Source organism: Verticillium dahliae, genomic scaffold, assembly GCF_000150675.1.
Source record: "Verticillium dahliae VdLs.17 supercont1.22 genomic scaffold, whole genome shotgun sequence".
NCBI classification, from domain to species: domain Eukaryota; kingdom Fungi; phylum Ascomycota; class Sordariomycetes; order Glomerellales; family Plectosphaerellaceae; genus Verticillium; species Verticillium dahliae.
In genome coordinates, this window is record NW_009276918.1 from 484,661 (window position 1) to 498,868 (window position 14,208).

Sequence of the window (14,208 nt, forward strand, 5' to 3'; positions counted from 1 at the left end):
GAGATCGAATGCATTAGATTCGGTCCCAAGTACTCATCACTCCATTTAGAAGGTTAATCCGTGCGTCTTTTCCCCCTCCAACAGTCAGTCATCTTAATGGCCGCTTCCACCCGCGGTCTCGAAGGCAAACTTGATGCCGGGCAGCACCGCTGCCGCGGTGGGCCTGGGGGGCATCGCCGGCGGCTGGAGCTGGGAGCGCCGGCCGCTGCGGTGCGAGATGGAAAAGGTCGCCGGCGAGCTGCGCCTCGCCGACACGGTCACGGCCGGCAGCGCCATGACCGAGGCAGGCAAGTGCCTCGAGGGCGTGTCGGCCATTGTCGAGGAGGGACGCCTCTGCGGCGCCGGCTGGAGGATGCTCAACGGCTACGCGAGGAAGCCAAAGGTCGGCACGGGCTTCATCCCCCTGAAGGTCGACGTGTAGGAAGTACCGGGATCTCTTCTTTTTTTCTTTCCCTTTGTCGCTCGGCCAGCTGTAGGCCATGCAAGGAGGAGGGGGTGTGATGCATTCGTACAGGCTGGGATTCAGTCAGGTAGAGAGGTGGCTGCCACTGAGGAGGAGGTCTAGGAAGCAAGTCGAGGCAGTGGCGGATCGATTTTTTCGGTCCCTTGGCCATTTCGTTGTCATCACTCCATCTCGAGTTTTCCTTGATCCCATCACAATATCACCTGCAGGTAGTAGTAGTTGCCTCTATGCCATAATTGACGAGGAGGGGGTGGTTTCCATGCCACAACCGCTTCATGAGTATTGCAGACAACTCTATTGAGAAAACATGCGTAACGTCTCTAGTTTGGATCATCACAGTCACGATTCTTCAAACATTTCTGTCCTAAGCATGGGTGGCCATGTCCATCTCGAATAGTCATAATAACATCTTGGTCTGTGGTATCAAAGTTGCGCACTTCCTCCCTCCGTGACTCTCTCGCCTCTACACTACATTGGCTGCGCCTTCGAAATTCACGGCCCCCCATAATTCACACCTTCTGGTATCAAAATCGTTCCGGGAGGCTTCCGTTCGTCCTCCATTTCCGAATCTCTCTCTTCGTGCGCCGAGGCAGTGCCAGTATTCTCGGCCAAAGATGAGCCTGTGCGCATGGACGGCGTTGTCGCCGGCACGATAACGTTTAGTACGCAGTCATCGAGATGCTCGTAGAAATCCTGGGCCGTGTTAAATTCAGCTTGGCAGATGGAGCATCGGGCTCCCTCTTTGACTGTAGCGCTGGGGCCTGGACCACTGGCGACGAATTTTCGGCTGTTGGGCGGTGTCTGCTCGACGTTGTGTACAGACGTCAGGTGTCTTTTGAAGACATCAGCCCGATTGAAAGCCTTTTCATACGCCGAACCGATCCCGGGACAGAATGGGCAGATCATCGTTCCCTTGTAGTGTGTCAAAGCATGTCGGTTCTTGTCGTACTTTCGCGCAAAACCTTTTGTGTGATACTCGCAAGTGTCGATAGGACACTTCTCGGGTCGTTCCTCTTGGTGTGTAAGCATGTGTGCCGCCAAGTCCTTGAATACCTTGCCACAGTCGGGGTGTGGACATCTCGTCCTGTTCTCAAAAGGCCTGGCGGATGTGTTGCCCTGCTGCATGGGCTCCAAAACCTCCAACAAGGACAATGGAGGCGCTGGCATCAGCCCCCGCACCGGTGCCGGAGCCAACGGCGGGGCAGAGAGCGTTGGCGACTCAACCCGACTCCGAATTTCGTAGTCATTGTGCTGCTTATAATCACTTTCGCCCTCGCCTTCGTCGCCGCTTGAGTCATCTTGTTGGTCCTCCTGTACATCCACCGACTGCCGGATTTCCTTCATCCAGTCTTTCAATATTGTCATCGGTGGCCAGTCGCCGCTGGCCTTACCGCCCCTGTGAGGGTTGAAGTGGGCACGACGAAGGTGTGCCGCCGCGTTGTAGTATGCGCCATACCTCTTCTGCGTCACGCATGCCTTGCATTTCGCCAGCGGCACAACGGGTTTCGGTACGGGAGATGTGTAGCCGTCAGGCTCTGCACAGACCCATCGTTTTACCATGGCGGCATGCTTCGCATCGGTGTGCCTTCGCAACTCATGTTCGCCCCTGAAGCCTTCGGGATATTCGTTGCACTTGCTGCAGTAGACCCTCCGGAGAGGTGTCCGTTGATAAGATACCCTCCCCCGACTATGCAGCGTTGGCGGATCTGATGGCCGCGAAGACCCCTGCCGTTGGAAGGGGGGGCTCTTGTTCGCAGTATGTCTCCGGCTGGTGTGGTCATAACCAATAGGCGATACCAGCTGATCGACACTAGTTTGGGGCATGAATGAATCTCGATCGGGCAAGATTTGGGTGCTCGGGATCCAAGGCTCGCCCGCGCTTCGAGAGTTGGACAAGGGCGTCTGGGGTTCGTCCATGGGCCTCGCACTCGGCGCGGGGACAGCAAAGCGATCACTGTATGGCCACGATGTGGGTTTGAGAAATCCGACGTACGTGTTATTGCCTTCGACTGCACCACTGCCCAGCCGGGCTAGGAAGTCACAGCTAGACCAGACACCTTGTGCGGCCCACTGGTGTCTCTGAATGATTGTTTCCAGTGACCGAAAGGCGCCGCTGCACGATTCGATTTCTAGAACAGTTGGGTCATCAAAAGGTGTAGCTCCCATCGACTTGCAGCTGACGACCAGGAGTTTGTAAACGCTGTCGATGTGAGACAGGCCCGCGAAAGCCACTTCCTGTTTCAACCCTTGTTGTGGCAAAGCATGGCGACGTGGTAGAGTCGTGAGTGTGTCGGCAAAAATGGTTCGAATGGCACTGAACAGGCAGACAGACATAAACATGGCAAGCGACGTTTTAAAGTCAAACCTCTGTTTATGTAATGCCGCGGATTCGAAGGCCTGTAAGAACTGCGTTAAGCAATCATACAGTAGCTTATAGTGGCCATCGTAATCAACGTCCTCCGGGATTTGATTCGGGATTCTCGCGCCACCACGCAGGTGTATAGATGGCGATTGCTGTTGCAAATTCCAGAACACAGCTTCACGCAGGAGCAGCTTCGCGCGGTAGAGCGCTGGATATGCCGCCTTCTCCGCCTCTCTGCTAGCAGATAGTAGTCCGGTGGCTTTCAAGAAGTGCATGAGGTTGTATGCAGTGTTATCTGTGTTCCAGCTAGCAAATAGTATGGCCAGGATGGGCGGCGGTCGGCTTGTCAATTCTCTCGAGTAGTGTGCCAGATTAGAGTTGTTTGACGACACGCTGGCCAGCTCCTCCGCTGACCAAAACCCATCATCGAAGTCGAGATTTGCTCTGAGGTCAACAAGTGTTGCAGCAGGTATCGGGTACGTCTTTTCAAGGTGGTCATTGATATTTCGGCGCTGAGCGAGAGGCGATGTTAAAGGTGTTTGCATCTGCCTTGGCGTCGCAGGAGCTGGAAAGTGTGAGAAGAATAACGCGACTGTGTATTCAACAGGACCTACCTGCAAGAAGCAGATCCGAGACATTCTCGAGGGGGCCGCGATGGCACCCCAAAAGCTTGTAACCGTCATTGCCAGGCTGTTGGAGTTGTTTTGCACAATGCGAACAAGGGTCAACGGCGTCGCACTGGAAAGTGTGAGCCTGTGAAAGCGGCGCAATGCAGTGCCCGTGGAGACCTACAGACTGATGCAGTATTCGGCATTGTAAGCATGATCTTGCATCCGGGTCAAGCTTTAGTTCGCCGATAGATTGCAGTCGAGGCTGGCCAACCCGACTTCGCGCCAGAGGTGGCAAGTGGGAGTCGAGATCGGCGTAAATTGCTTGCCTTGCTGACCCCGGAAGGTCGCTAGAGCCTGGTCGAGTACTGAGAGAGTCGGATCGGTCTCTCGGCAGGAGTGAAGTTGCTATTGGGGGTAGCGTGTGAGCGGGATGCGGCCTAGGGAGCTGTTGCATTGTTTGCGGTTGGGTCCTGTTGCCCGGTTGCTCATACGTTGAAGGTGTAGGGGCGGCTGAGAGACCGGAGAAGGGGAGGGACGCCGGACCGCCGATGGAGAGCCCCGAGTCCCGGTGCTTGGCCATGTCATGCCCTCTGGCGTGATCATTCCGATCATCCTTCCTGGAGAAGCCGTAGATGTAGTGAGGGCAGTCCTCATCCAGACATTTGAACGATGTGAAGTTCAAGGAGGACGGGCTTGGTGCGGTGGCTCTCATGGACCAGGTACGGAAGACTGGGTCATATCGCGCAAGATTTTGGTCAAGCCAAGCGGCATAGCCGACTGGGGCAAGGTGCTCGACAGGCCGCTTGAGGGCATCAATGAACGTGGGGTTGGTGAGATTCAGACCTAGATGGTGGGTGTGTTAGGAGGGAATGGTAGGTGAAGCCGATGTCGCACAGACGATACTGTGCAGCAAACGGAGAAATTTGTGAGGGTGAGTGGGTTGTACCTTGGTCCAAAATGGCGGCCTCGATGCACTCACAGCGATACTGCAGTGATCTTGCTTCCTCGGCCTCGCAAAGAACAGGGGCGACAGGTAGTTGCTCTGGTGTGAGGAAAAAGGCGAGTCAGGTCAAGCTCACCAAGGTAGACGATGCGGCTCAGGCGGCTTTCTCGAGGTCTTTGGCGTGCTTACCGTGGTGATGTACATAGGCATGGAGAGCTCGCAGCTTGTGTCGGAGCATGGAGAGCTCAAGCTTCACATTGTGACGGTAGGTGGCCGGTAGGAGATCTGCGAGTTTGGATTGTATGTCGGCCTGTTGATGGAGGAGCTGCTGAACGGCATCGTCAAGAGAAACTGGGCGCTGAGCGGTGTGACGAGACCCCTCAGTCGCCATGCCGTTGCCGCCGCCGCCGCCGCTGCTGTTGTTGCTGCTGCTGCTGTGTTATTTGTCTGCTGTCCAGATGCCTGGAAGCGGGTGCCGGTTCGTGCTGGTAGGGTCATCAATGGCTGAAGGCGGCTGTAACCCGAGGCATGGTTGGGTTTTCTTTCTCTCCTGATTGTGTGCGTGTGTCTCATATCAGGTGCCTTGGGAGGTCAAGCTCGAGGTCGAGGTCGAGGCCGAGGTCAAGGTCGAGGCCAGGGGCGATGGCGAGGGCGGGGGCGAGGATGGTGATGAAGATGAGAACAGAAGCAAAGTCGGGCGACGTGGGGTCATTGAAGATGATGACTTGGATCGCGGCGACCTACCTCATGAGTATCCTCGGTGGTTCCTGCGTGGTCCTGACAAGGGTTCCCACGCGAGGATTCGCGTCGAGGGAAATGGCGTCCCGAACGCTGGCAGACAGGCGCAGCGGCAAAAAGGAGACAAGCAAACAGGGTCGCACTGGCGGGCGGCAAGTAGGCCAAAGGACGAGATGCAATGGTTGATATTGCAAGAGTGCTCGGCGCCAGCACCTCCTCCCTGTTTGGGCTTGGACGGGATATGAGGGACTGGGGAACTGCAGCGAGAGCGTGTACCTATGGCAAGAGGGAAAGGCACGGTAGGTACGGTACAGCAGCAGCAGCAGCCGCAGCGTTGCTGGGCTGGGGCAAGAACAGCCGTCTGTACCTTCCTACCACAGGACAGGCAGCGCAATGTCAAGATGGGATGGACCGCATGGCGGGCCAAGCAAAGGAAGGAATGAACGAGGAAGCAAGCACCGCGACTGACAAGCCATGCTCGCTCAGTACGGCCCGCCCACCTTAGCTCAGGTAAGGTACAACGGGGTACCTCCGACTTCCAGTCAATGGCTACAAGCCGCATGTTTGACTGGTCGACGGGACGGGCAGATATGCAAAGCGCGCAGACTGGCGACCAGCATGAGGTCTTCTGATGTCCCAAGGTTCCCAGGTCGAACGAAACGGACCCTTGACATTTGACATGAGGAGGGAAGAATGGACGATGGGGTCATCGGGGAAGGTGGGGCAGTCGGCAGATTGGGGTGGAGCTTGTGATTACTTTGCGCCCTATTTGCACCCCCTCGTCGACTCTCTGCCCACTCTCCTCTATTGTGTTTCCCCCTCACGCCGCTTTCCAACCACCTGGCACCATGAAAGCTCTCAATCTTCTACAAGGGCAAGACGGGCAGGCGCCTTGCCTCGCTCAGGTTGAAGTGGGACCAACGTAAGGCAGTGTACCTGAAGGTAAGGTAGGGACCCATGCACAGTAATGTTGCCCCCCCCTCCCAATCACTGACACCCTCCTCTCTTCTCTGTCTCTTGATCACCCTCTCGCTCTTTGGCTTCTGCACTCATTGGTACCCAAGTTGACACCTTCCGAGCTCGCTCCCCAGCTTCCCAGGCACGCTTCCCACTACAACAAGCGCCCAAGGTGCCTTAGCCTTCCTTTCGAGCGCAACCCTTCTCCGCATCTTATCACAGACCCCTGGCTCGCCCTCACCTCATGGCAGGTTGGCACGTACCACACACACTGAGGAAAAAAGCACGTTATCGGCAGGGCAATGGTGCGCTAACGGATGGCGCGGGACTGGTGGGGGACCCGCCACCTAGAGCGCATGGACCAGTAGCTGCCCAGGGCACCAAGCCCGTTTTCTGTCACGACCCAGTTGTCTCGGTACTCATTGCAATCTGACCCCCGAACGCCGCACTGGGCGGAGAAACATCTGGACGAAACAATTCATGGGCACCGTTGCTGCTCTCTAAGCACCTTCCCACTTGGGCCGGCTGGACAGCCCTACTTGGGGGTGGTCTCGAGCAGTGAGTGCGCCGGTAGACTATTCCCGTCGGGTCAAGGATTGCTCATAAGTCAGCACGCGTTGCCCCAGCGCGTCGGGCCTCATCTTGAAAGGTGGGTAAGTGTATAGCCGGCGTACGATGGTCCCCAAGTCCGCTGGCCCGTCCCTTTCCCTTAGTACCCTACTCTGCGGCTTCTTGTTGTGGCCGACAGTGCGCGCTGTCGAAGAGAGAAAAAATAAGTCCTCTTGTTGACTCTACCTACCTTAGGTACCTTAGGTACCTAAGGTAAGTAGGTACCTAGGTAGGTAGGTACTCGAAGGACAAGGGCATTGCTTGTGCCAGGCGGGTGCATCCAACCTCCGACACGGGGCTGGTCCCTGCTTTTCCTCGTTTTCTGCTCTGCTCCTGCTCCAAGTCGCCATTGCTCTGGTGCGCCTGCCGCCTGTGACACACCAGCCAATTCGACGTCTTTGGGCCTCCGGTTGGAGCACGATACCTCTAGCGCCTTGGCCTCTGCCGCTCCGTTCGCAACAATGTCCCTTTCCTGGCCTTCTCTTGTGAGGGGGGCCTGGTCATGTCTACCGTGTACATGTAGGCCTCCTGTCGCTGCGCAATGTCAGGCGGGTACGTAGATAGATAGGTACCTTAGGTAGGTACCTTACCTTGATGTGCCTAGGTGCCTCCTTGCAGCAGCTCTAGCTCCAGCTTCAGTTCCAGCTCCAGTGCTAGCTCGAACTCCATCTTCCAGCTCTCGTCTGAGCCTAGCCCCATTGATCCAGCTCCAACTCAGTACCAAGTAGCGTACAGCTTTTGCGCTGACTTTGGCGGGTCTGCTCCGGCTCAGACTGTCGGCCGTGTCGGCGCCGAGCACCACATCTGGCACCCCCTCCCAAAAAGACCCCTTCACCTCCTCCACCTCCTCCACCTCCGCTATTTGCCTTGACTCAGTCTGCGGGCTTTTTGGCGATGCTTGAGTTCTATGCACAGCATTCACGCCAGTAGCGATAGCTACCGAGGATGCGACCCCATGACGGTGACCCGAGTCGGCAATGGTTCCGCTGATGGGCACCTTCTAGCGGTAACAAGCCTTTGATCAGAACGAAGGCAACAAAAGAAAGCCATGGTAAAAATGACATCGCGCAGCCTCCTTCTTGACCGCACTGGCAAGCAAGGTAAAGAAGACCCTCCCTCGTCACCAGCTCGCTTTCGCTGCCCCGTCACTAGGCTCCATGGAGTTCGAACGCCTCACATGCAGCAGGGGTCTCGACTTATCTCGGGTGGGTGGGATACACTCGTCTACTTGATCCTAAATTTCGCCGAACAGAGCCGTTGCCGGCCGCAGGACCAATGCCGGCAGCTACCCAGCTAGTACTGCACCACGTTCACCAGTGCATTCCAATCGCTCTACGCTTGTTCTTGTTCGCGTCCGCCTTGCAAGCCCCGCCTCTTCCCGAGCCAGACGCAAGAAAAAACAGTAGAACGGTCTGGTTCCTCGAACTCCATCATTGTGTTTCGTCTGCCTGGCGTCGATCGCCAGGTCTTCCATCCTGCCCCCCTACCTTACAATGGGGCTGATCCGAGAAGCCCATCGGCTACAGGGCTCCCCTTGCATCGTCCAGAGGATATCCGAAAAACAATTTGATCGTCACCCGCTGTGCCAACGGCGTGGCTGTTGAACCCCCCCCCCCCCCCCCCCCTGGGCGGGGACGTATGGCAGCGTAAAAAAACACGACACGCGCAAGTCCCCCCGGAGCACACCATTGGGGACCACCTGAGGGAACCGGCCGGCCGGGTTTGGAAACAGGGATGTCCTGGGTCCCCTGGGGGGAAAAGTCATCATCTTGCCAGCTTGGACTCTGCGCGAATCCCCTAGCCTCGGTCTTCTTGAGCTTCATTCTGCAAGGAGCAGTTGCGGACTTTGGACATCCCCTGCCTTTTTTTTTGGCATCATGCGTGCCGTTGCCTGTTCCCAGGTTCGAGAGCGTAAGGGGACTCGTCAATAATGGAAAAGAATCATGTCATTGTCAATGCCTTTGCCTCCGGCTGCGGTCGTGGAGTCCGAAGACCTCGCTGAAGGCAATGGCTTTTGTCACCTGTCGCTACCCATGTACTTCGAACACTCTCATAGCTACGCAACGATGACTGCCCTCCAAAGAAGCCTTGCGGTGAGTTTGGAGGGCGGTGGCTGATGGCTTCCACTTGCGATCAATATTGGTTCACATGGGGGCATGGCCCTCACCGAAGCCACTAGATTAGGCTGCTTCTTGACGCATTTACCACTTTGATGTAGCCTCGTCAAGCTAGGCACCTACTCATCAGCTGCGCCAGGCTGATGCTCGTCAGATACCTCCACGTCGCAGGGGTACCAAACCATCGAACCCAGGGTATCGGTCAGACCTTGAAAACACCCTCAGCGTATCATCCTCGGGTCAGGGGACATGGCACAACAACGAACCACTCACCAATGTCTCCCACCGGACCGGTGGTCGATGCCCCGAGCGCACATGGCGTCTTGATGCTAGGGAAGAGGGAGTCGATGGTACCTGCAACTTGCTCCACCGACCTTCGGCACATCCCTGAGATCCTGCGTACAGGCCACCTGCAGGCGCAGTCTTTCGATTGTGGCAGATACATCCCCAGGCACACGTACCTTGCTTTTAGCTCCCCAGCTGAGGAGTGCGTTCTCGTTCTGGACTGGGCCGAGACCGGGTCAGGTACGCCGATCCCACATCTCCTCGATTTCAAGGTGTACTGCCTTCAGGTGTGTGCGCGTGGTCTTGCGGCAGTCACCCGCCGCCCCGCCCAGCGTCAAGCTCGATAAGGTAGTGCGCGTTTGATGCTAACGCCCAAGCAAGTGACTTGGGGATAATATTGTGTGTAGGTATTATGTACGAGGGACTCGCTCTTTTTGGCTGAACGAATGGGAGAAAAAGAATAATGCAACGCCCCGGAGCTCTTTCCCCCTTCTACTGAGCTCATGTTGAATGACGCCGGCCCGTGTGGATATATCATGCTTCGCTCCCATCCACCCATCCAACCATTTCTTTCTGTGACGCAGTTGAGGTGGTATGTCCAGAAAACTCGTGCCGGAACTCCTTTGCCTTCCCCTTTGTGAACAATTCGAATCGAAAATCAGCCAGGCTCAGAAACGCGCCTCATCACCATCCAGATGAGAGGTATTCTCTACCTGGGAGGCTAGAGAAGGGCAATCTGGTTACTCGCTCTGCTCCCACCGCTTCTCGCGCAGAGGCTTGTCCGCACCTGCGGCAGCCCTGCTGCCGTCAGACTCGGCCTTCCAAGCCCAGTACTCGGACAGGCGCGTCTCGGCGTAGGAGGCGTAATCAAAGTCAATGTCGGAGATGGTGGCCTGGATCAAGGCCCAGATGCCCCAGTAGAAGCCGGGGACGCCGCGGAAGACATCGACCTCATCCATGAGCTTGGTCACCTCGGCCTCACGGTCGACCTCGCTCTGCTGGGAGGCGAAGTAGCTCTCGATGTACTTGGTGATGAACGTCTGGCGCTGTGCGCGAGTCGGCATGACGCTCCAGTCGCAGTCGAAACCGCCCCACTCGGCAAAGTGGTTCGCAAGGTCAAACGCGGCTGGGGAGGGCGTTGCGTATTCGTAGTCGATAAAGGTGACAGACTTTGCGCCCTCGACATCGCCAGGCTGGCCGGGCAGAATGATCACATTGCCGCTCAGGAGGTCACAGTGAGCAAAGACGAGCTAGACGGGCACGGTTCAGTTACAGAGCGATCACGCATCGACATGGAGTTTGAGCTTACCCCGTTGATGCCCAGTCCGGGACGCTGGCTAAGCTGTTCAACTAGGCTATCTAGCTCCACCTGAAGCGTGCGTTGCCTTGCTTTTTGCTCGGCAGTGGTGTCGGGCAGAGCAAAGATCCACTTCTGCATGACGGTCCAAACATTGGGGGGAGGTTTACCAGGCGCGACATTGTCGATGACGGTTTGACGGTCCTCGTGGCCTGCGCCGTTACCGTTGCTGGTGCCGTTGCCGTTGCCGTTGCCATGCTGATGGGACGCGCCGTTGGAGGCGGGCTTGGCTTGCTGGATGCAAGGTACGGTGGCGTGCCACTCGGCCAGTCGTCCCGCTACAGCACAGTAGATATCAGGCTTGCGCAGATCGTCAGGGGACGTGACGCTGCCCTTGATGTAGCGGTACAGCATGCCGTTGTTGAAGCGCGCCAGGAGCTCAGGAGCGAGGCCATGCTTCCACAGCAGTTCGTGGTTCTGGGCCTCGCGCTCGCGGTCGATGAGGACAGCAGTGCCTGACCCGTAGGCACGCAGCAGAATAGCCTCAGCATCGACTTGCTCTTTTGTCCAGCCTTCTTTCTTGTTGACCGCCTTCAGCAACGTATTTGTGATGCCGTCCGTAAACCGGGCGAACTCGATTTTGGAATCGTCCGAAGCCCACTCAGGTCGCACAGCCAAGATCAACTGAATGGCAGACTGGTGCGGGTCGGTGCCGCCGTAGGAGGAGGAAATGAATCGGACATCTGCATGGTCGGTCTTGAGACCGTTGGTCTTGGATGAAGTCATGCTCAGCACTGAGTCTGCTCGGCAAAAGGACGCCGACAGTCGAAAGGAGGGAGCCAGTGATCTCTCACGCGCAGGGGGGTTGGGTGGAGGGGGGGGGAGGTCGAGGTGCAGGAGAGTCGACACACCTTCAGGTGTTATGTCGAGACGAGGCGGAAATGCAGGACCAAAATCGAAATGGAAATCAAAATCGAAATCGGTGCGGCGTGGACGACGCAAGGCTATGCCGCCTTGGGGTGTTCGAGAGGGTCTATTGTTACGGTCTGGAACTCGTAGGCGAGGGGCCAGCCATGTAGGAATGAAGTAGTCTGCAGGCGTTGCGAGGTGTGGGGGTGTCGTGTCGTTCGCAATGCAGCAGCGCTGCAGCAAAGGAGGGGTTGAGGTCTAACACTCAGGGGTTGTTGGAATGAGGATGCCACAGGTGGGTTGTAGGACGAGGGAGAGTAGTGGTGATCTGCTTGGAAGTTGTAGAATGAGCACACGACCTGTTGCCCTTCTAGACGGTAGATTACTTTGGGTCCGTCCGGAAAGGAAGATAAAACAAGTACCTACGTTGTGGTTGCTCTAGGTCGGCCGTTGTTTGGAGGCACCTTGTCAACGGCAAAGGGAGATGAGGACTGTCCAGTCAAATTGACAGATCAAAACATGTGATAACCTTGAGAGCCACTTATTCGTGGTGGTGTGGAGGGGGAGGGGGCCAAAGGGGTCTTCCCTTCTCTAGCACCCGTCAAGCCGTCTCGCAACGCTCTCTGCTGGAGCCATTGTGCTGTTTGTGCCCTGACCAGGCACTTGACCTGAGAAAGCGTGGATGCGGACCCCTGAAAAGGCATGCCGTCACTCCGTAATGGAAAGGGAAGGGCACGTGCACCTCCCCAAGCTCCCCCATACGTGGTGGGTTCGCTTAGGTAATGCAGCCCACCGCCATCGTTCCATCGCATGCCCCATCACGAACTTACCTTGCATGCCTACCTATTATGGGTATAGAGAGAGAGAGCAATACTGCAACTCAACAGGTAGAAAGCGCCGACTCGCCATCCATCATCTCGTTCCATGCGAAGAACCTGTCGCGGCTGGAGTACCAATGACAGTCGTTCCGGACGGGATCCTTCTCTAGGCGATTCGATCATGCAGTGACCCACCCACTGTCACGACAGTACTCATTCATTCAGTGATCATCCAAACATGGCCCAGCGGTAGTCGCTTCCATCAGCTCATCAAGAAGCCTGAAGCCAGACACCAGACACCAGACATCGGACCCACCTGCTGCTACCATGTCGCAACCAGTGCTTCCGAACACATCAAACTTCCTCGCTGTCGCACTCGTCATCAAGAGGTCTCGCGATGGGCCCAACTTTGTCTTCCACTATCCTCCACACGTCGCTCCGCCCCAGACTCATCAGCCTCACCATGAGTTGGTCTCAGACTCTCGCGATAGCGATGACATTCTCCTCGAGCGTCTGAACAATACCGGGTCAAGGGACGCGCCTGTTGATCCCACCTCCAAGACGGACCATCTTTCACACCAGAATTGGGATGATCACCAGTTCACCGAAAGTGGCACTCAGCTGGTTCCCTGGGAGCGCGTCGCTGGCTTCCCTACGCAGGACCTAGCCAGCGTCTTGACCCCAGCCAAGGCATACCACAAGACGCTCTTCCAACTCTCACTGGACCCGTTGTACTGTGTTTCGTACCCCATCCACGTCCCCGAGAATGGCGTCTGGAAGAAGAAGAAGAAACAACAAAAGACGGAAAAAGCCAAGTCCACCAAGACAGATGACACCTACATAGTGCCGTCTGAAAATGATGTCTCGAGACAGAGCGGCGGGGATACGCCAACGGTTTCTGATGCGGCCCAGTCAGACCAGAAGGACAAGGAGAAGGGAAAGGAAGACGAGGCAGAGGACAAGCGGGCCTCGATGACCATGTTCAATCTCGTCTTCATCATCCACCCGAAAAAGCACGAAGTCAAAGAACTCGTTGCTACTTTATACTACAACATCATCAAAAAGGTCAACAAGGCCTACAAGTATAGTCAGCAGCACAGCGACTTTGTTTGGAAGGAGTCAAAACGTATCATTGCCCTCAAAGACAAGGCAAGAGAAGACAGTGAGCTCACCACACCTTTGAGGCACAGGCCAATGCCCAGACAATGACTGACGAGCCAGAACGGAAAATGAGCTCTCTATGGGCAGAGATTCTAATGTCGTCTTCACTGGCTGCTTCGGTACAGGATATCTACGAAGCTGTATCACAGAACAAGATTGCCGCCCTGCAATTAGATACAGTGGCGGGGCCTTTGACGCCGTCTGTGCAGATTCCGGTACCGTTTTACGTCGCAGATCTCCCACAAGATGGCGAGGAGGGCCAACGCGGTCTCTGGCTCACGACGGCAAACTCGTTCACGGGAGAAGACACCATAGACGAGCCAGGCTTCCTGGATCGTAGCTTCGGACTGCTTCTTATGGAGGACGAGCGGAAAATCATTGCTGAACTTCAAGCTGATCCAGATCCAACTACCGCTGCCATGGTGGAATTTGTCCGACTGTCCAAGCCAACGCAATCGTGAGTTCGCCGCCGTTCTCTCCTTGCTTGTTTCACGAAACATCGCTGACACGATCAGGTTCTTCCAAATCGGCCAGAGCAATATACTCTCACTCGGCCAAGTCCGCAAATACGCCCAGCACTTTATATTCTGGCGCCGCGCCATAGCAATCCCGCCACTCCACGCCCGTGATGTCTACATTCTCTCGCCAAACAGTGACACGCGCAACCTGCCCCGCGCCAGCGTCGAATGGGCAAAGGCCTTCCCCCTCGCTCCGCCGCTGACAAACTTTCTCGCGGAGCTGTCCTACGCCCCCCGCCCGTACAAAGCACTATTGCCCGAGCAAAGCACACCGTCCAACCTACCTCCTCATGCTCGGCTGGCTGATGCGTGGAGGCTGGGTCACGCAGCTCTGCACCTTTGCCTACGTTGTCGTCTGGCCGGAGATCCAGTACGAGGTTGAGTACGAGCTCGAGGCCGAGGAGCTGCGCCGCGCCGAGG

The 14,208-nt window shown here is 56.4% G+C and overlaps 6 protein-coding genes across 6 annotated transcripts in view; 4 read left to right on the forward strand and 2 right to left on the reverse strand.

The window, feature by feature from the left end:
• The window catches only part of VDAG_08817 (verprolin), a gene marked incomplete at both ends in the record, with an annotated part of 1,641 nt that extends 1,220 nt beyond the window's left edge, over nucleotides 1-421 (forward strand). The window contains one exon of the mRNA XM_009651134.1: nucleotides 145-421. Within this exon, the coding sequence (XP_009649429.1) occupies nucleotides 145-421 (277 nt within the window). The remainder of the gene's footprint in view (nucleotides 1-144) is intronic.
• A 534-nt stretch (nucleotides 422-955) lies between these two features.
• Nucleotides 956-4,016, reverse strand: VDAG_08818 (zinc finger protein; the record flags this gene model as incomplete). The annotated part of the gene is made up of 3 exons (XM_009651135.1): nucleotides 956-3,390; nucleotides 3,440-3,515; nucleotides 3,618-4,016. The coding sequence occupies 3 exons, from the start codon at nucleotides 4,014-4,016 to the stop codon at nucleotides 956-958; spliced, it is 2,910 nt and encodes a 969-aa protein (XP_009649430.1).
• Nucleotides 4,017-4,768: 752 nt separating this feature from the next.
• VDAG_08819 (uncharacterized protein) lies at nucleotides 4,769-5,362 on the forward strand (the record flags this gene model as incomplete). The annotated part of the gene is made up of 2 exons (XM_009651136.1): nucleotides 4,769-4,867; nucleotides 4,958-5,362. The coding sequence occupies 2 exons, from the start codon at nucleotides 4,769-4,771 to the stop codon at nucleotides 5,360-5,362; spliced, it is 504 nt and encodes a 167-aa protein (XP_009649431.1).
• Nucleotides 5,363-8,626: 3,264 nt separating this feature from the next.
• VDAG_08820 (uncharacterized protein) lies at nucleotides 8,627-9,191 on the forward strand (the record flags this gene model as incomplete). Its single annotated transcript, XM_009651137.1, has 2 exons — nucleotides 8,627-8,776; nucleotides 8,916-9,191. The coding sequence occupies 2 exons, from the start codon at nucleotides 8,627-8,629 to the stop codon at nucleotides 9,189-9,191; spliced, it is 426 nt and encodes a 141-aa protein (XP_009649432.1).
• A 634-nt stretch (nucleotides 9,192-9,825) lies between these two features.
• VDAG_08821 (ethanolamine kinase) lies at nucleotides 9,826-11,168 on the reverse strand (the record flags this gene model as incomplete). Its single annotated transcript, XM_009651138.1, has 2 exons — nucleotides 9,826-10,335; nucleotides 10,395-11,168. The coding sequence occupies 2 exons, from the start codon at nucleotides 11,166-11,168 to the stop codon at nucleotides 9,826-9,828; spliced, it is 1,284 nt and encodes a 427-aa protein (XP_009649433.1).
• A 1,268-nt stretch (nucleotides 11,169-12,436) lies between these two features.
• Nucleotides 12,437-14,208, forward strand: part of VDAG_08822 (rmd11) — a gene marked incomplete at both ends in the record, with an annotated part of 2,306 nt that continues 534 nt past the window's right edge. Inside the window, 3 exons of the mRNA XM_009651139.1 lie at nucleotides 12,437-13,271; nucleotides 13,331-13,727; nucleotides 13,786-14,165. Of these exons, the coding sequence (XP_009649434.1) occupies nucleotides 12,437-13,271; nucleotides 13,331-13,727; nucleotides 13,786-14,165 (1,612 nt within the window). The remainder of the gene's footprint in view (nucleotides 13,272-13,330; nucleotides 13,728-13,785; nucleotides 14,166-14,208) is intronic.